This window comes from Lasioglossum baleicum, chromosome 17 (assembly GCF_051020765.1).
Source record: "Lasioglossum baleicum chromosome 17, iyLasBale1, whole genome shotgun sequence".
Lineage (NCBI taxonomy): Eukaryota > Metazoa > Arthropoda > Insecta > Hymenoptera > Halictidae > Lasioglossum > Lasioglossum baleicum.
The window spans coordinates 10874371-10895656 of NC_134945.1; the positions used below are offsets into that span (position 1 = coordinate 10874371).

The 21286-nt window shown below is 37.0% G+C and overlaps 1 protein-coding gene across 3 annotated transcripts in view; it reads left to right on the forward strand.

The window, feature by feature from the left end:
- The window catches only part of Dip-lambda (Dpr-interacting protein lambda), a 233757-nt gene that overhangs the window by 205249 nt on the left and 7222 nt on the right, over window positions 1-21286 (forward strand). For all 3 annotated transcript variants that reach the window (XM_076442160.1, XM_076442159.1, XM_076442161.1), the window contains 3 exons: window positions 4361-4547; window positions 10260-10391; window positions 20911-21030. In XM_076442160.1, coding sequence (XP_076298275.1) covers window positions 4361-4547; window positions 10260-10391; window positions 20911-21030 — 439 coding nt within the window. The remainder of the gene's footprint in view (window positions 1-4360; window positions 4548-10259; window positions 10392-20910; window positions 21031-21286) is intronic.

Genomic DNA, 21286 nt, shown 5'->3' on the forward strand with positions numbered 1-21286 from the left:
AAGTATTATCTCTGTAAAAAGCTAAAAAAAATCACTGTACTAGTTTATTTATTATTTTCATTTCGAATTAGGAATAATAAGACGATATTAGGATTTCTAGCGACGTTACAAAGTTGATTTGCGCTTATTTGTCTGTCGATTTTCACGGAGCATTTCGTCGCGAATTAATTGAAATGGAGTTAAGAATTAATTAAAGGCAGAGGTCGATGGCGTTGCCTATAAGTAATTATCCTTTTTCCACGGGGTAGCAAGACCTCTCCGGGGTACTTTCGTCTGAATTAATTGTGTAGAGTAACTGCGTAGAAACTGCATTACGCGAGGACTGGCCGGGAAGTGCAAAGGGTTGCGAGTGTTTCGTTCTAGAGCGGAAAATTATACTCGGCCCGGTGTGAATGCGTGCGCCCTCCGTGTACACTGCAGAGCGTAGAGCGTAGAGCACAGACAGCGAGTCATTTTAATAATCGGTGTGCATCCGAATGTGACGTCACATCTCGCGGTGATAATTGCACGGACAGCTGAACAGAGTGGATTTTTTTTTACGCCGATTGTTTCGGCGAAATAGACACGCGATAACACCTACAAACGACCCGAGATTCAAATTGTGTAAATTCAAGCTTCAGAAACTTTTATTCTGAAAGCGAGAAAATCAAAAAATGTTCTGCGCATCAAACGCAATAAATTAATAAGAACTTTGTAAGTAACAATTTCTGCTTTGTTCTGCAAATAGACCGGAATTGTTCGCCATTTTACATTTCACCTTTCTATTTTTGTCATGAATATACAAAACTAGGAATGATAAACAGTTCACGGCTTTTTTAAACATTTTAAAAATTTTCTAGAGGCTTTGGAAAATAATAAATACTCATTTAATTATTAATTAAACGCTTATTTAAACAGTTTTTTACGTGAAATCCTCTTTACCGATTTTCGAAAGTCTTTTGTAATCAGACACCCAGTAGATAAGGGAATTCGCAGATGAGATGTGAGATTCGAAAGTGTTAATTGCGGCTTCGTGGGAAGAGTTTGTTTTACATTAGTGTGATGTATTATGTACAGGGTGTCCCAAAACTGTACTTCCTCGGAATAGATAATTCCTGAGGAGATTTGAAGTAACTTTTTCCTTTGCGAAAATGTTCTCCGCGGCTCCGTTATGGAGTTATTAACGAAAAACACTGGCCAATCAGAGTGCGGCTAGTAGACGGATTCCCGCTCGGCGACAGGTTCCGCTGAGCGATGCGTTGGCATTGGTCGAACCGGAATCCGCCTCATATTGCCTCGCCCTAATTGGTCCGTGTTTTTCGCTAATAACTCGTTAACCAAACCGCGGATAACATTTTCGCAAAGGGAAAAGTTAATTGAAATGACATGAGGAATCACCCCTTTCAAGGAAGTACAACATTTTTGGGACACGCTGTATACAGGGTGGTCATTTTATCTGAAGACATTGAAATATCTCGAGAACTATGCATCGGATCAAAACATGTGGGTAATGAAAGTTGTACGTCGCGAAGGGGGACATCCAATGATACCAAAATCGACCCCCCACCGCTTCCTGGGGGTGGGGGTGGGGGAAGATAATAAACTTAAATGGGAACCCCCATTTTTCATTGCAGAGATTTGGATTCTCCAGAAAAAAATACACAAATTTGACCTAGGAGTTTTTGCATTTTGGTTCACAGATGGCGCTGTAATGGACAAAAATCAAAATGGGTAAAAAATCGTTGAAAATTGGGGATATCTCGAGAAATACACATCACAGATCAGAAAAATAAAAGTAGACGTATTTGATATTTTAAAAAATGCTATTCAACAACACCATCATTGACCCCCCACCACCACCTTTTGAGGGTGGGAGAGGGAATTATTTCAAAATCTGCAATGGGAAACCCTTAAGAAATTGTTAAAGATGCTTTCAGTTCTAATTCTGTAAGAAAAGTGACATCTGACCGCATTGCACTGCCTTTTATACCTAGTAATAAGACGTAGTTCGTCAGACGACCACAGTGGCGCGTCGAGCAGTCCCCTCTTCGATTTGTCGGACAAATGCAACCTTGAGAATGGGGTTTCCCATTGAAGATTTTGAAATAATTCTCTCTCGCGCACCCTCAGGGGCTGGCGGTGGGGGGTCGAGTTTGCTATCATTGGATGTCCCCCTTCGCGACGAACAACTTTCATTACCCACTTGTTTTGATTCGATGCATAGTTCTCGAGATATTTCAATATCTTCAGATAAAATAACCACCCCGTATAAATGTATATTGTAATACATATATTATACATATATGTATGTATGGTGTGGGTTCTAGGATTGCAAGGTCGCGGTCATGTAATACCTAACACAAATACACCAGGATTAAGGACGGTATCCTGCTTGCGGACCTAAGCACATGCACACCTAGCTTGTATAGAATTAACGGACTAAAGTTTCGAGAATCCAGTTAACATGTTACGATCCAAGTGTCGTACTCGAGATAAGACAACGATTGGATTAAAAAGTGATTCGATCGTAGCACACACTTTATTTCTCTTCGATTTTCAAACATTTCGTTTGATCTGTCATGTTTGTTCGGCCCCCCTCTCCCACGATCAAAAAATGAATATAGAAACAGTTTAAATCAGACCTGGCCAACCCAAACGGTTTCACGGGCCACTTTGATTACGCGTAACGTTACAGCGAGCCGCACTTTAGGTAAACATGCTTTTAAAAAATGTAACACAAATACAAAATGAATAAAACTTTATTGTTATACTATGATTCAATATAATTAACTCTCGAGTTATAATTAATGAGATTTACCTATTCTTTCTTTCGCTTAATTTTTGTAAATCGATATTTATGTTCGACGTTGCACACGTTTCGTTAGCTGGTTTTCTAAATTGGCATCAGTTAATGAAGCACGTGATGAACTCTGTAAACTTCATCTTCAACAAAAATGTTTCGCAAACATATGTGGATCCAAAAGCACGGTAATTATTTACTTTCAGTGCTTCCTCACCGATTTTGATGAAATTTAAATATGTTGTCAAACTCATCATTCTGAACAACTTTTTCCTATACATGTTAGCGCCGCTCGAGTTTAATTTTCGAGATATTTGCGAAAAACTATCGCCAATAATCTATTGAATTTTCTGTATTCCTGCACGCTCTGCGGCAACGTAAGCCTGTCCCGGCCCACCATTTGTTTACATTTTGCTTGTAAACACGCTGCGTGCATGAGAGAAAAAACAGGGTCTCACTCTGACCATACATATATAGGGTGAACTTTCAATTTTGAAAGACTACTAATAACTACTAAGACTACTAACTAATTCTGATCTCATGATTTTTCCATTACTGGTTCAAATTCTGTATGACGGCTATATAGAATGAAAAGATTATGCGATCAGAATTAGTTAGGGTTAGGTAGTGGGGGGGGGCGGAGAGGGCCAGCCGTTAGGCCGGCCCGACCACGCATACGAAAATGTAGGAGTAGTCTTTCAAAACTGAAAGTTCACCCTATATATGTATGGTCAGAGTAAGACCCTGTTTTTTCTCTCTTCTGTCCGCAGCGTGTTTACAAGCAAAATGTAAACTAATGGTGGGCCGGGACAGGCTTACGTTGCCGTAGAGCGTGCAGGAATACAGAAAACTCAATAGATTGTTGGCGATAGTTTTTCGCAAATATCTCGAAAACTAAAATCGAGCGGCGCTAACATGTATAGGAAAAAGTTGTTCAAAATGTAGAAATCTATAACATATTTAAATTTCATCAAAATCGGTGAGGAAGCCCTGAAAGTAAATAATTACCTTAATTTTTCATGTGGACGCAAAAAATTGTTCCATTTCATTGTTGCACTGTAACTCAATTATATCAAAGATATCAAATGTGTATAATTGGAGTTCGTAGTCGCACTTGCACATTACAACAATGACACTTTATTTATTTAATACTAGCTGTACTCGGCCATGCGTTGCTGTGGCTCAATCTGGTTAAATGGAAAAGCAAGAAAAGAGAAAGCGCATGTAAATATGTTTAATTTCATAATGCTTGTGGGTATACAATATTTTTTGTTGTTAGGTATACATATAAAAACACGCGCGTACTCGAATGCAACATTGTGTCAAAATTTCAATGAAATCGGTGAAGAACTTTCAGAGATTTAAGATTCTGAACAAACGAACATTTACATTTTTATTTATATAGATTTTTTGTACAAGTACATACAACGAGAGAAACAAAAGTTTGAATAGAAATATAAAATCGCCCGGCGGGCCGCACAATTTAATGTGTCGGGCCGCGTGTTGGACAGGCCTGGTTTAAATTATGAACTTAAAAAAATATATAAATTATACAAAAATTCTTTGTTATGTATGTTTCAGAAAGGGTACATGGAAGTGCTGATACCTCCTGATATAGTGGATGATGAGTCTGCTAAAGGTATGATAACCCCGGAAGGCGGTAATACAAGGTTGAAATGCGTTGCCACTGGCTCACCTCAACCTATAGTCACGTGGAGACGTGAGGATGGACAGAAGATTATTCTTAGGGAGGATGGACAAAGAAGAGGTAACATTTCTTGAATTACATGTTAATTAATTAATATAATAATAACAGGTACCTTACAAGAAATATTCTCGCAAGAGTAATAAAGTCTTCTTAAACACGTCTTACTTATTACTGGTTACATTACATTATTACGTACAGGGTGTATAAAAAGTAATGGTCATCTAGGGGTGAAATTACACCTCTGGATCGGTGGACATTTGTAAGAGAAACTTGCCGCAAAAATTGTTTATGACAAAGAAAATTGTTGATAAAGTTGTTTTTACCACGTTTTTATTAGCTCGCTTATCTATCTGTCTGTTTGTTTGTTTGTTTGTTCGGTACAAATTTTGCAATTGATTTTAAACTAACTTCCCGATGAGCTAGAGACTAGAGACTTGAAAATTTAAACATAGCTCAGAACTGGATGACAATGCAATATTTTAAAAAAATTTTTGGAAAGCCTATGCATTTAGGAGATATAAACTATTAAATTTAATGTTATAATCTCATCAAAATGTTCAAAATCGATTGTAAAATTTCACACATGCAAGACTAAAAAGCAGAAAACAACTATTTAAATAAAAATAAATTTTTTAAAAATACCACGTTTTTAAAACGGACTAAAAAGTATAAAATAAATTTTTCTAGCCCCATACAGATTCCTAACCCCGTACAGATAGTCCCGAAAATTTGTGAATTTTGAATAGCTATGAAAATACTTGTAAGATTTAAAACGAAAATTACATAAAAACAAAATTTGGTAATTGTTTAGAAAGAGGGTCTCATCTCAGATTTTGATAAAATTTAAATATGTTATAGATTTCTACGTTTTGTGTGTGTGTGTGTGTGTGTGTGTGTGTGTGTGTGTGTGTGAACAACTTTTTCCTATATATGTTACCGCCGCTCGATTTTAGTTTTCGAGATATTCGCAAAAAACTATCGCTTGTACAGTATTGAATTTTTCGTATTGCTGCACGCTCCGCAGCAACGTAAACCTGTCCCGGCACGGCGTTTGTATACATTTTGCTACTAAACACGCTGCGGAGATAAGAAAGAAAACACAGTGTAATTCTAGTCATACATATACAGAGTGCTTCTGGATTTTCGTATGTTCTCCGCCCCCACCACCTAACCCTAACTAAATTCTGATCTCATGATTTTTCCATTACCAATTCAAATTCTGTATGACGGCTATACATATAGAATGAAAAGATTATGCGATCAGAATTAGTTAGGGCGAGGCAGTGGGGGCGGAGAGGGCCGGCCGTCAGGCCGGCCCGACCACGCATACGACAATGTAAGAGTAGTCTGTCAAAATTGAAAGCTCACCCTATACTATATGTATGGCCAGAGTGAGACCCTGTTTTCTCTCTCATCTCCGCAGCGTGTTTAGAAGCAAAATGTAAACAAACGCCGCGCCGGGACAGGCTTACGTTGCTGCAGAGCGTGCAGGAATACGAAAAATTCAATACAGTATTAGCGATAGTTTTTTGCGAATATCTCGAAAACTAAAATCGAGCGGCGCTAACATGTATAGGAAAAAGTTGTTCAGAATGGTGACCTTGACAACATATTTCAAGATGATGAAAATCTGAGATGAGACCCTCTTTCTAAACAATTACCCAAAATTTTTGTTGGTATCGTATGAGCTCTATTTTACCATTCAACTTTGTCCTGAAGACATTTAATGTATCTTTGAAAACAACAAAGATATTTGAGGTGATAACGTTAGGTAACTCACCCTGTATATTACATGTTCTATACATCTTACATGCTCTATACCAGGCCTAGCCAACCTCAATGGTTTCGTAAACATCCTTTAAAAAAATGTAACACAAATACAAAATGAATAAAACTTTATTGTGATACTACGATTCAATATAATTAACTCTCGAGTCTTAATTAATGAGATATTTGTTTATCCTTTCTTTCACTTAAACTTTGTAAATCTATATTTACGTTCGACGTTGCACATCTTTTTTTTATCTGGTTTTCTACATTGGCATCGGTTAATGAAGCACGTGATGAACTCTTTGTAAATTTCATCTTCGAAAAAAATGTTTCACAAACACATGTGGATCCAAAAGCACTTACAACTCGTTGTGCAAAATATCTTAAGTTGGAATATCTCTCGGATGTAATACAAGTATTGTAACAATTAATATTTTATGTGGACGCAAAAAATTGTTTCATTTCATTGTTGCACTGTAACTCAATTATATCAAAGATATCAAATATAGAACTGGAGTTCGTAGTCGCACTTGTGCATTATAACAATGACACTTCATTTATTTTATATATTTTGCATACATACAACAAGAAACAAAAGTTGCAATAGAAATATAAAAATCGCCTGGCGGGCCGCACAATTTAAGGGTGTGCTTACAGTGGACCCGTTTTCGTCCGGTTTGGCCGACGTTCGACGCATCTGTCTTCTTTTTCAAGCGTGCGAAAAAGAGACACAACGCCGGACGTCGGCCGAAACGGTTCCACTTTAACGCACCCTAACGTGGCGGACCACATGCGGCTCACGGGCATCCTGTTGGCCAGGCCTGCTCTATACTGTATTTTATATGTTACATCCTAAATATTACATGATACATACTACATGTTGCACATTATACATATACATGATGCATGTTACACGTTACATATTACATCCTAAATATATAACACTTCAAATGATAAGGTAACATTGTTTGCATTAAATATGACACGTATCTTGCACGCAATGTGTTACATATTAATATTGTATATGGTTCGTTACATGTTACACATTAAATATTACACGCGTATTACACGTTCCATATTACACATTACGTTTTACACGTTTCACGTTACATATTACATGCGTAACGTTTCGTTCGTTTCTATTAACCGGTGAGATACGAGATAACATTTAACGTTGCATGCAAATCGCGATAATGGCGCAATAATATTTACACATTACGACGATAATAGCGAATGGTAATTACTGCACTAAAGATGCAAAATGATTGGCTCGTATACAGTGCACGCTGATGACTCGCATCCATTCTCGTTACAAGATGACCCGCAGCAGATGCACGGAACTAGGAGAATAGATATCACTCGTACAGAGAAACGGAGCTTCTGGTTCGCTGCATTTCCGTATCTTATTGTCGCCGAAGTACAATTGCATCCTAAGGACAAGGCGTGCACTAAAGATATATTTTCTATGATAAATGCAAATGCGAATGGATTGTCTGCACTTCGCGAGTTGCAGTTCGAATTAAGAAGTCGACCATCTTCTTGAGCCATATCAATCAATCCATTTTTTTTCGTCTAACTATGTCAATTAACCCTTTGAACTCGAGTGGCGACTCAGAGGCGCCGCTAATAATTCTTACACCATTATTTAAAATACTTGTTGCATTATTAAATTTGTATTCAATAAATTACTAAACGTATTGAATATTTTAAGAAACTGCTGAAAGTATTGTACGAGGTATTATATCAGTTTTATATCGATAAAATTAAGAAAATCATATAAAATGAAAATATTTCAAGGTTTTCGACTGCAAAGGGTTAAAACAATATTCTTGCAGTAAATTGAACCTGGCCGATTATTATAAGAAATAACAATTTCCATCGAACAAGTAGTTTCTGAAATAAAAATTGCTAAACACGGCCTGTTTTCGTAATAATTCGAAATTCACACAGGATGGTTTTGTTTATAATTTTAAATATTACTAGCGTAAATTTGTCAGTTAAAAAATATTCTTACAGTAAATTGAACCTGGCTGATGATTATGAAAAATAATTTGTTGCATCGAACAGGTAGTTTCCAAAATAAAAATTCGTGAGCACAATGTATTTTCACAGAAATGATTTTTAATTAGATTTAGATGCAAATAAAAAGCTTTTTCAGTAAGTTCGTTTCATTTAATCATAATCCACAGAGTGCCCGCGTTGAAAAATTGTCCGATTCGAGGGGTAGAAAGACTGAAAAGGGAAACATTATCTGAAAGTTTGATGGGGGAATGGGCTGATCGAGTTAAGAAAGGATTCACAGAGCTTAACGGTGTGAATAGAGATGTCTGTTGGAACAAATCACAAGGTAAAGCGAGGGAATTGCTTGGGAGAGCTGGTAAACCTTCTCTCTAACCCGCGATATTCCTTCCGCTTCGTTGAACGGATTAAACGGAGTTAATTAAAATCATAAGCCATAAAATACCGGCTCGCTTCGGAGACGCGATTTGCGTTTCATCGATAGGCAAACTTTGCCAACTTTTTTCATAGGTAATCTGTAAACGGAGAACTCCACATTTTTCCCGAAACGTGAATCCGATTCGTACCTTTCTATTTCAATTTTTAGAGAGTGAACAAACTGGAAAATGGCGGAGTTATTTGCAATTTTCAAGACGCCGTTTCAACGAAACGAATTTCTACTTAGAAATCAAATTTGAACTTTTATGAAAAATTGAATAATTGAGGTGTCAAAAAGAATCCCGAACTGCATTGTAAAATACTCTTTAAGCTTCCTATTCCAATTTTTTAAATCTAGAAACGTTAGAAAGTGGCGGAGTATGTAATTTGCAATTTTCGAGACCTCGTTTCACCGAAACGAATTTCTACTTGGCAATCAAATTCCGTCTTTGTAAAAAATTCAATAATTGAGGTATCAAAAAGAATCCCAAACTGCATTGTAAAATACTCCACATGGAGCAATTTCAAAAGAAATTTTAACCGGATCTGATAAATATTTTCGGAAAAAATACGAGACAAAATTATTTTAAGCTTCAGTTTGCATTTTGAAAAATCGTTTTGATACACATTAAAGAATTTGAATGAAACTAACTATGGACGGGAAAATATTTTTCCTCGCTGCACAAGATATCGCGCGTCAATGCGGGATAATCGATTGTCTCGCTGGTCATTGTCGTTAATTAATTACCTTGTGGACAGGGATTTACATTTCGATGTAAACGTGTGGGTGGCACGTTTTACGGCGGCATTTATTGCCGAGTAGGTGGGCACCATATGGGATCCGTACAGGACGATTCTAAAATGGCGGCTTGAAATTTATTGCCAGGCTGTTCTCCTTAGAAAATTTTAGTTCTATGACAAACAAAGTTTTAATAAAAAACAATGAACCCTTTAAGGGTGTAAAGAAAAGATTTTGTTCTTTAAGACGAGCCCAGTTACATTGTTTTACGATTTTATTTCACAAAGATACAGCAGCTTAAAGTCCCGAGAAAACGTATGAGGTTGCAAAATGTCCAGGATGACAACGGTCTTCTCTTTCTCGTCCACGTCCCAGCAAAATGGCAATCTTTAAAAAACAATTAGTGTGGTATTAAACTGGAAGCTTTGCTCTTTATAATGAGCCCAGTTTAGTTACTTACCGATTTTGTATCGCAATGTTATAGCAGGTTAAACTCCCTAGGGACATAAGAGGTTGCAAAATGTCCAGGATGACAACGTTCTTCTCATTCTCATCCACGTCCCAGCAAAATGGCAATCTTTAAAATACGATTAGTGTGGTATTAAACTGGAGGCTTTGCTCTTTATAATGAGCCCAGTTTAGTTACCGATTTTGTTTCGCAATGTTACAGCAGGTTAAACTCCCTAGGAATATTTTGCAAACTCAAGTGTCGCTGGATAGTTTAACCTGTCTTTAAACCTCAGTAGATGAAGGGACTTGAAAACATGAAATTTATCTATTTGTTAGTGAATATTTAAGACGAAAACGAAAATCTGTTTTTGTTCCAGAGGTGCCAAGCTACGAGGGTGAAATCCTGGAATTGGCCGGTGTTCTTAGACAGGAGATGGGCACGTATCTTTGCATAGCCAGCAACAATGTGCGTCCGACAGTCAGCAAGCGTTATTCCGTCGTCGTCCACTGTACGTATCACTTGTCACGTATCTACATCGCATAACCGACCACTATAGCTGCTAATTGGCAGAATTCATACCTGGAGCGTAAACTAATTATTTAAACGGTTGATTTAGTTAAACAAATACTGATAATAACACTGCTCAACAGCCAAAAAGGATTTCGATTCTCACTATGCAATTCTTATAGAGTTTTTTGCGCTGATTCCGATTCTGTCCTTAATTTTTCTCCTAAATGCATAGTTTTGAGAAGTTTGAGTATGAAAAAATGACGTATTTTTCAACTTTGAACAAATATTATGATGTTATTATTATATAATTGATCTTGAATTGAATTGATCTTTACAGCAAAAGACTCCTTAGACTTTCCCGAATACAGTGATATCTAATATTAATACATTATGATTGTTTAAACATGTTTAACCGAACATTAAAGACGGAGAGACCACCACTTTTGCACCAATTTTTGACGATAATTTTGAATTTATCTCAAAAATAAGGGACCAGCGGAAAATCGAACTATACCACACGATAGAGCAGACTTTTATCTTGAGAAACCACCATTTCAAGTTTGGAACGTCGACGGTTTTTTTGAACCAGAAAGCAAAATATCTTCGCCGCGCCGCACAGTGGGGAAAAGTGACCTAACTCGATTCAAAAAGAAAGAACTTTCGATAGAAATGAGGTAGAGCGATGAAATTTTTTAAAAATTAAAGCTGAAACTTTGCAGGATATGGGAAAAATAGGGAGATTATGGTACGAATGTTTTTTAATCTTCCGAAAATTCGTTAAACATGTAGAATTTCAAGAAATCGATTTTGCAATATCCTGAGGCCGTAGACAAATTTTGAAACCAGATTTGAAATCAGTGATATCCAAATATCACTGTATTCGGGAAAGTCTAAGGAATCTTTTGCTGTAAAGATCAATTCAATACCTTTTATAATAACATCACAATATTTGTTCGAAGTTGAAAAATATGTCATTTTTTCAAACTCAAATTTCTCAAAAACTGTGTATCTAGGAGAAAAATTAAGGACAGATTCGGAATCAGCGCAAAAAACTCTATAAGAATTGCATAGTGAGAATCGAAATCCCAAGAAAAAGTTAAAATTTGTTAGACCGTGTAATTTATTAGAAGTTTTTATCAAAAACACGTTCAGGTTCATACCTTTGAAGTTACAAAAGTACACAAATGTTTAAAACTATTAATGTTTTTCTTAGAAACACTGTTCGATTATTTGATATTTTAGAATACCAAGTGCCACGATTATTGTCAATAAGTTATTAATATAATAGCGATATATATATATATATATATATATATATATATATATAGAAATTTAGCTAATTCTAAATTATTAATAATTGCAAATTAAGCTTGTTAAAAATTGTAACTGGAAGAATTATGGTTTTCCCATGGGCATATATAAATTAACAATATTTAAGTAACGATTTTATGTATTGTCTCGCATAAAATTTATTACAAAATAAAAGATGTTGATGTGTTAGTTGATTGAAAATCTAAATTGATACAATTTACTTCACTTCATTTGAAATTTTGAGTCATGACAATTGTATAATATTTGTTGACACATTTGTTGTAAATTAAATTTCTAAATTGATGCCGACCGCGTACAACGTTGGAAATAAGTCAACAGTTGAAATTGGACCAAGAAATGTTAATTGTGCTCTCTGTCTTCCTATTCATACTAATTAGACGAGCGTTTGTGTCCTGCGTGTATGGCCGCTTTAATTGCAAACCGACAATATCCGCAAAGTAGCCATGAAGCAGGTCATTAAATACTGCAGTTTATTTAACGCATCGGAGAGCAATGATTGAAATGATGGAATTACCTGCATTTCTTATGGACAGTCTATTAACTTCAAACTAATTGATAGCTTTTAGCCAAGACAAAATACAGCAAATTCACAGATATTCAGGACGTAGAATTCTTTGATTCTTCTTGAAAAATAATTAAATGAATAAAACGGTAAAATAACAATTTTATATCTTACTTGAAAAATAGTAGACTTAATAAAACAATAAAATCTATTTTGTTTGAAAAACTGTTATAGATTGAAATGTTGGTTACAGGAACAAAATAATTGTTTTGTTTATAAAATTAAAATAAAATCGTGTTTTTTAATAAATTATTTATTACCACAGAAGCAATTATTAAAATCTTAAAAACGCATGTACATAATCTGTGTGATTTTTTCTGTCTTTTCATACGAATTGATGTTTTAAAAACCGCTCTGGAAGTCAAATTTATTGCTAGAAATACGTAATATTTTCTAGAACAAACAGCTTTTGAAACGTCGAGGAAAATATGTTTTTCATCCGGAACTTTGAGGGTTGCTTTCACCCCCTAGCATCATTGTATAAAAAAATTGCGTGGCCAATATTTTTTATTTGTACTGCTTTCGTGCACTCTATTCAAGAAGAAATTATGAATATCAATTTTTGAGATTTTATTGTTTTGCGTATATGGATAAAATTGTAAAGAAAAGTCGATTGAAGGATTAAGAACTTTTGAAAACTGTCTCGTTCAGATTTTTTGAACATTTATCGATTAAAAAATTATTTAAAAGCAATGGCAGGTTTCAGACATCAACTAACACTAAATTCCTTGGTAATTCAATGATTTTTAAGTTCAAATAACGTGTGAAGACAAAAGATATCAGAGAAAGAAAATTATTTATAATCTTTTAGTTTGTATAACCCACTGTAAATAAGCGTGTTTGATAAAAATCGTCATATTTAGTAAAAGATATAACTAATTGAGGATTATAAATGTTCTGAAAAATTGTATCGCGTAATTTGAAGTCAAGTTAGAAGTACAAAGTTTGATTAAAAGTCATTGCAATTTAAAATGGTCACTTTTGATGGCCATTATAATATGGTCACTTTTAGGGGAGAACATTCAGGACGTAGAATGTTTCTAAAAATAAAATGACATTATAACAATTTGTAAGAATTATTATATTTGAACAACGATAAAATTTTCCACTCGGATAAAATCGTAATTTTTGGTGGAAGCATACGCGATAGGAGATCCAGAATATTCTATTGTACTCGAAAGAAAATGCCGGCGGAAGTCTGGTGAAATTCGCGTGCGAGAAAAGCGTGAAACAGTTCAAGTGCTTACGGTTTCACGGTAAGCCAGCTGCGTGGAACATACAGGTGTGCCAATGGCGGACGCGCTGTACACTTCCTTACTTTGCGAAAGTCGGTCCCGCAATCCTATCAGTCACATCCATTCGAAGTCTGCCGTTCCTGTAAAGTTACGATACGTCGATTGGTATTAAGGAGGAGCAAGACACCCTGGATCTCGCAACTCTTAATTAGAATTTCGCCGCAAACGCCTACGTTGGAATTAAAATCGAACACGATTTTCAGAAATATTCAACTTCGATATCGACCTCGTACAATCCAGGACTAAAAGATAGCACACGTCGAAATTTACGTGTGCAACGTACAGGTCCACCCTAACCACAGGCTGAAATGGGGTATAGACAGCAATTTTTTATTTTTACTTTTTGTATTTTTGTTTCACATTTTTATTTTCGTTTTATGTTGTTAATCTTTGTATTTTTGTTTTATATCGTCATTCTTAGTATTTTTGTTTTATATTGAATTCTTTGTATTTTGTTTTATATTGTTATTTTTTATCTTTTGTATTTTTTGTATTTTTGTTTTGCACTTTTATTTTTGCTTTATATCGTTATTCTTTGTACTTTTGTTTTGCATTTTTATTTTTGTTTTATATTGTTATTTTTATTTTTTGTATTTGTTTATTATTTTTCTGTATTATGGTTTTATATTAAATTCTTTGTATTTTTGTTTTATATTGTTATTTGTTATATTTTCTATTTGTTTGTATTTTTGTTTTGCATTTTTATTTTATATTGTTATTCTTTGTATTTCTGTTTTACATTTTTATTTTTGTTTTCTATCTTTATTTTTACTCCAATATCGACCTCATACCTGTTAAACTGCAATAAAATGCCGAAACGAAATCGTACATTAAATCTTTTGACGCCATTGTAAGGAGAAGCCTTCAAGCTTCAAATCCAGGGCAGTTCGAGTCAGGGTTGGTACGTTCTATTTGAAACAAGATGGCAAATAATCATTTTAAATCATGAATTGTTATATTTCATTTATATAATAATTTCTATAATAAATATGATCATATCATATTTAGAATTAACGAGTAATAGTATTTGAAATAATTTATTATATATGTGACGAGAGAGAGAGAATTATTTCACGTACTTCATTTTGCTTTGAAAAATGAAGCATTCTTATGTTGTGTTTAGTTCAAATGAATTGGTTTCAAATATTTGTTTCGAATACTATTTTAAATAACAATTTTCAACCTCGATGGGTATACTTGAAAAAGTGAGGTTCAAGGACATTTCAAGGACGTTTCAAAGACATTCAATGTTTTTCGTGAATGGTAATCGCGTTTGAAGATGATAAAACGTTTCGAAACGACAGAAGTAGAATTTAAAATCGTGTCGTTCGATAATGGCGGCGCAGTACATGCGTTGTTTGGGAATCAAATGGCACTGGTAAAGTAATTGTAGCACACACAGTGTATAGGTCGCTCCCTAATCCCGGAATCATAGTACAGCATCGAACACCCCCGTGTTTACGTTGCTTTAATTACGCACTCGCTGTCGCTCTCGCTTTCTAGTTCCCCGTTGCAACATCATGGGCTCCACACTGAAAACATCAAGTCATTTCACGTAAATAACTCGCTATACTAAATACTCGCAACCATACGCAAATACTCGCGTCACTCTCCACGTACAAAAGCTGGTGTAAACTGAAAAATATTACCGACTGATTTATAAAAATAAACCTGTTACAATCTATCAATGGGAAACACAATTACAAAATATTTTATTCGAACAATTTAACAATGTCATTGAAATGAAAAATAATTCGAATAAAATATTATTCGATTTGAACGTCAAACGAAAATAAATTTTTCATGTTATTTGTCAAATACAAATAATACGGTATTTAAGATAATTAATTATTTTTTTGTTATTGTAAATAACTGTACAGATATTTTAAATATATAATCTATATAATAAAAATCAAATGCCGTTCGTTGGTCACGACATCACAGGAGGACGGCTGGACTGATTTGGTTCATTTTTTTTTTAATGTTCGTTGTAGTCCGAATCAGGTTTTTATAATAGATTTTAAAAAATTGGAAAAGTTGCCCGGAAACATGAAAATTCGGGAAAAACTAAAAGTGCTTTTAGAATCATATTTCAATACAACAAAAAAACGAACGTCGTAGCTTTTAATCAATATTTCAATAGGACGTCGCAGCTTTTAATCAATATTTCAATAGAAATTTACATTATTGACGTGAGTTAGTTAATTTCGATTACAATTTATTTCGTTACGTACGCAAGAAGCTCGCGAAGCGAGCGAGCAACAACTCCCCTCTAGTGTATGAATAGATTGTATTTTGTCGATGTCGTGTTGAACATTCGGAAACTAGTTGCAGTAAAAAATGTCGGCCATTTTCTTCGTCCAGAAAGTTTTCTATAAATGAGAACGCTAAACAACCTGTTTGCAACTATGTATTAACTTTTTCCATAGGTAACCTGTAAGCGGAGAACCTCACATTTTTCCCGAAGTGTGAATCCGATTCGTACCTTTCTGTTTCAATTTTGAGAGAGTGAACAAGCTAGAAAATGGCAGAGTAATCTGCAATTTTCGAGTCCCCGTTTCACCGAAACGAATTTCTATTTGGCAATCAAATTCCTTTTTTGTGAAAAATTGAATAATTGAGGTGTCAAAAAAAATCCCGAACTGCATTGTAGAATACTCTTTAAGCTTTCTATTCCAATTTTTTAAATTTGGAAACGTTAGAAATTGGCGGAGTTATTTGCAATTTTCGAGACTCTGTTTCACCGAAACGAATTTCTACTGGGAAATCAAATTTGAAATTTTATGAAAAATTGAATAATTGAGGTGTCAAAAAGAATCCCGAACTGCATTGTAGGATACTCTTTAAGCTTTCTATTCCAATTTTTTAAATCTGGATACGTTAGAAAATGGCGGAGTTATTTGCAATTTTCGAGACCCCGTTTCATCGAAACGAATTACTACTTGGAAATCAAATTTAAAATTTTATGAAACATTGAATAACTGAGGTATCAAAAAGAATCGTGAGCTGCGTTGTAGAACACACTTTAAGCTTTCTCTCCCAATTTTTTAAAGGCAAGTACATCAGGAAATGGCGGTTATTGTAAATAATAGCACAGATATTTAAACTATATATAATGTATAAATGGATTGTATCTTGTCGATGTCCGTGTTGAACATTCGGAAACTAGTTGCAGTAAAAAATGTCGGCCATTTTCTTCGTCCAGAGAGTATTCTATAAATGAGAACGCTATACAGCCTGTTTAGTAGCGTTAAGGAAGCGTGCAACTATTAATTATGTTTTCATCGCGTTCAATATTAACCGTTAGATAAATTACTATGAAATTAGCTTTTCAAGTCGGCGATTTATCCACGTCGTCGCTGACAGGTAAATATTTGATCAGCCCCGGCAGTGCAGTAATTCACCTACTCGGAAAACCTTGTGTTTTAACCATGATACCGCGCTTCTTATTTCATAGCTCCTCTGATTTATACATACTGCTTCGGTCTGTGCCAACCACTCCGAAATCCGCTTGCCATGCTTGCGACACTTACTCAAACTACTAAAAATCCTAGGGATTTCTCAGAGACAAAATGGGTTCAAAACATTTCTAACGATAGGACATATGGGTACTCCATCTTCCCGAGCGATAGTGCAAAAATCTTTTTAGTAAATCAATACCTCACACGCAGATGTCGAAAGTAGAAACTTCAAGTTACCAAATGAGTCTAGGTACATTGTTATCAGACTTTTATTGGCAAAGTTACAACAGGTGCAATTTTCCAGACTCCGTGAAGATGGAATTTACAATTTTCAAATGGAATTATTATGGATATTATATTACAAAAATGTCGTAGAAAACAGTAAAAATTGAGCCTACGAGCAATGTTGTGTTACGTGCCAGGTAGTCCAGTCAACGAAAAGTTGTAGAAGGAAATAGAAGGAACACAATTTTCAACTTTGGGCCTTTGTTTGGACTAGTGTTAGGAGGTAAACATACTAAAAGTCTCCACTCCTAGGAGGTGAGCTGGATGCAGGGGGGGCGCGTAGAAGGTCCCCTTTTTCGGTTTCCCGCTTATATCTCAGAAACTGTGCGTCCTAGCGATAAGACCATTCTATACAAAATTAAAGCTCACAAAATGTGCCACAGGACTGATTCGATTCAGTTTTTCGCTATCTCTCATAGCTTCCGAGATATCCGCGCTCAAAAATCACTAATTGTGCTGAAGCTAGTCAAGTAAGGCAAAAAACGTGAGGCAAAAATTTCTTTTTCACAATTAGTGAACTTTGTGCGCGTATATCTCGGAAACTATGCGTCCTAGCGATAAGACCATTCTATACAAAATTAAAGGTGACAAAATGTGCCATAAGATTGATTCGATTCAGTTTTTCGCTATCTCGCATAGTTTCCGAGATATCCACGTTCAAAGTTCAGTAATTGTGAAAAAGAAATTTTTGCCTTATTTGACTAGCTACTTCAGCACAATTAGTGAACTTTGAGCGCAGATATCTCGGAAACTATGCGAGGTAGCGAAAAACTGAATCGAATCAATCTTGTGGCACATTTTGTCAGCTTTAATATTGTATGGAATGGTCTTATCGCTAGGACGCATAGTTTCCGAGATACAAGCGGAAAACCGAAAAAGGTGACGTTCTACACGCCCCACTGCACCCCGCTCACCTCCTAGGAGTAGGGACTTTTAGTATGTTTACCTCCTAACTAGTCCAAACAAAGTCCCAAAGTTAAAAATTGTGTTCTTATGAGCGTTCATTGACTGGACTAAGGGCCGCGAGCAGCACGAGTGGCCGGCGAAGGGTTGTTACCCTAGGAATATGGTATCAATTTGTTAGTTAACACATTACCGACCGGTGATTCTTGCATAATTTTGAAAAATCGATGGTACATGGCTAAACACTTTTCAATGGAACCTTCAATAGCAACAGCAATTTTCATTGTGAACTAACAAGTCGCCCTCAATAACGTTGTAACAGACCTGTACGATGCAGGCCTGTCACTATGAGACACGCGCCGAACATAACCGAGCGACGCCGAAGATCACCGAACGCGCCGTCCGTATACGACGCGCTACGATGCACGATCCCGCGCTCCAAGCCATATTCGGCGGGAAACGGACGCCGAGGTTCCGCCATCTTGAGGAAGGCGGAAACTCGACGTCACACATCCGTTTCCTTCACACCATTCCCCCACCACCAATCTTCGCCTATAAAAGGCGATGCAAACGAGGCACGGGTCTCTTTTCCAGCCTGGGCAGCATCCTGGGCACATCCCAAAGTATTGGTAAGTGTTACTGGTACTTTCCTACTTTCCCACGCTCGTCGTCGAGGTGTCCGCAGCATCGGCCTCCTCGACACCGGCGTTTCCTACCGGCGTGACAGCAAACACGCCAAACAGAGAGGGCAGCATCCTTCTCTGCCGTTCGGGCAGCATCCCGAACACTCTTCTCGGGCAGCATCCCGAGAACTCCGACAGCTACCGGAGACGATTAAATGTAGGGGCAGCATCCTCTACATTTGCCGTAGAACCGCCACGAGGAATTTCCCAACTCGTGGCCGGGTTTTCCTGAACCGTTCCTTCTGAACCCGGTCGCCGATATTCATCACCGGGTCCACGCGATCGCGTCGCGCCGCGATAAACGTTCACACCAGAAGCACGGTTCGGTAGCACGATTCATCCGTACAATGAGTCCGCGAACGTACGTAGAGTGAGCCCGGAAATACATAAACACGCTGTCGTTATTTCACGCCCCGCGCACTTCGTCCAATTTCAGCTTCCGTCGATTCTCTCGCCGATTCACGAACCTGGCGCGACGAGCTATCGCAGCACGAGAGGGTACGACGCCGCGACGACATCTCCGCCGGAAGCAGAACCGTTACAACGTGATCTAATTGTTTTATTTAAGATTGCAATGTAAATGCTTTTTTTGGTACAGCACAATTATTGAAAGTCCTATTAATAGGCTTCCGGTAGCTAAAGTGTTAAGGTACGCGGACGACATCGATATAGACAGCGAGGACGAACCTGACGCGAAGTCAGGGAGTCTCTAGGAATGGAGTCAAATGCAGACAAACCTGATGCGTAATCAGGGAGCTGCTGGGAAGGTGAGACTTCGTGAACGAACCCAATGCAAAATTGGGGAGTCACTAAGAACGACGCGCAGGACGGACCCGTTGCGAAACCGGGGAGTTGCTAGGAAGTTGTATAACGACGCGGACGAACCCAATGCGAAATTGGGGTGCCGCTGGGAGGTTGGATAAGAGCACAGACGAACCTGATGCGAAATCACGGAGTTGTTAGGATGCGGACAAACCCAATGCGAAATTGGGGAGCCGCTATGATAGTATAGTTTTCGTGGACGAACCCAATGCGACATTGGGGAGCCACTAGGTTGGATAAATCTCTGTTTGGGCAATTGGAATGTCGCGAACGAACCTGATGCGAAATCAGGGAGTCGCTAGGATAATATAATTAGTAAGCCTCGTAACTAGTATAATTTAATCGATGCAATCCGAGCGGTAAGATTGTATCGTGTGGGGACGTTCAATTACTTGATTAGGATATTGGACAATAATTATGGGTTTGATGAATTTGCGTTAATTATCAAAGAACACAAATATATTCTGACTATAAGAATTCGTATTGCAATTGTGTAATTGTCACGAATGGATTGAATTTAGAATAGAAAGAATTGAAAGAAGATATTTCCTAAACTAAGTAAGATGCACGGTGTTGACTTGCACTGGCAATGCGGGGGTCTCGGGGCAACCTTATCACTGCCTAATGGATTTTACACCGAACTCGCGGAATCGATACGGTTAAACTTTGATTCGAAGGGGAACTTTAGCCCGATCTCACTGGTAGTTGACTTCCAAGATGCAGCACGACGCGTCACGATTCGTGATTACGACAGTACTAGCACCCGAGAGTAGAAATGTAAGGGTTTATATACCCCTGCCCTTCAAGTGAACATTCGTATTTTCTCAACGAACAGTTGGTCGTGCGTATGTTTGGGCCCTAAACTAAACTAAACAGCTATGTAGATTTATCTAGGGTAGGATCTCTGTTCGTTTATCTAGGACGGTTCCTGCCAGAGATGATATTGAACACCTGTTCGTCATCCGTAACAGTTGCATGAATTTTTGTTCTCAAAGTTGTACAATAGGTTCAACTTCCTAGGGACATTTCAGTTTAAAATATTTTTAAGAGCAGGATCTTCATTATTTTCTCACCAGAGAAATTCTAATCATTGTAGTCATTAAAAAAAAGAACCTTTATATAGACATTGGTTTGGCAGTCACCGTGTTAAACATCAACAATCGTTTGTTTTCAGTTCGACCAGTTATAAAAGTGAAGGACGAGCTACTGGTAGCACCGATTGGCAGCAATGTTGTTCTGCGGTGTCGTGTGGAAGCCTCGCCACATGCCATGAACACATGGTACAGAAATCCAGGTAACAAACCATATTAATCTATTGCACCCCTGCATTACACCCCAGTTTGCCAAACCTGCCATGGCAGAAGATCAGCAGGGTCTGCTAGGAGACGCAGGCAGCAGATTTACAGCAGATTTACAGCAGATGGCTGGAACATCGCCCCCTACACCATCAGATATCTGTTACAACATCTAGGGACGATTTAGTGACTGCAACTTTTCTGCGTTTTCAATTTCAACGGTAGAGGACGCGCATGTACAATATGTTACGAGCC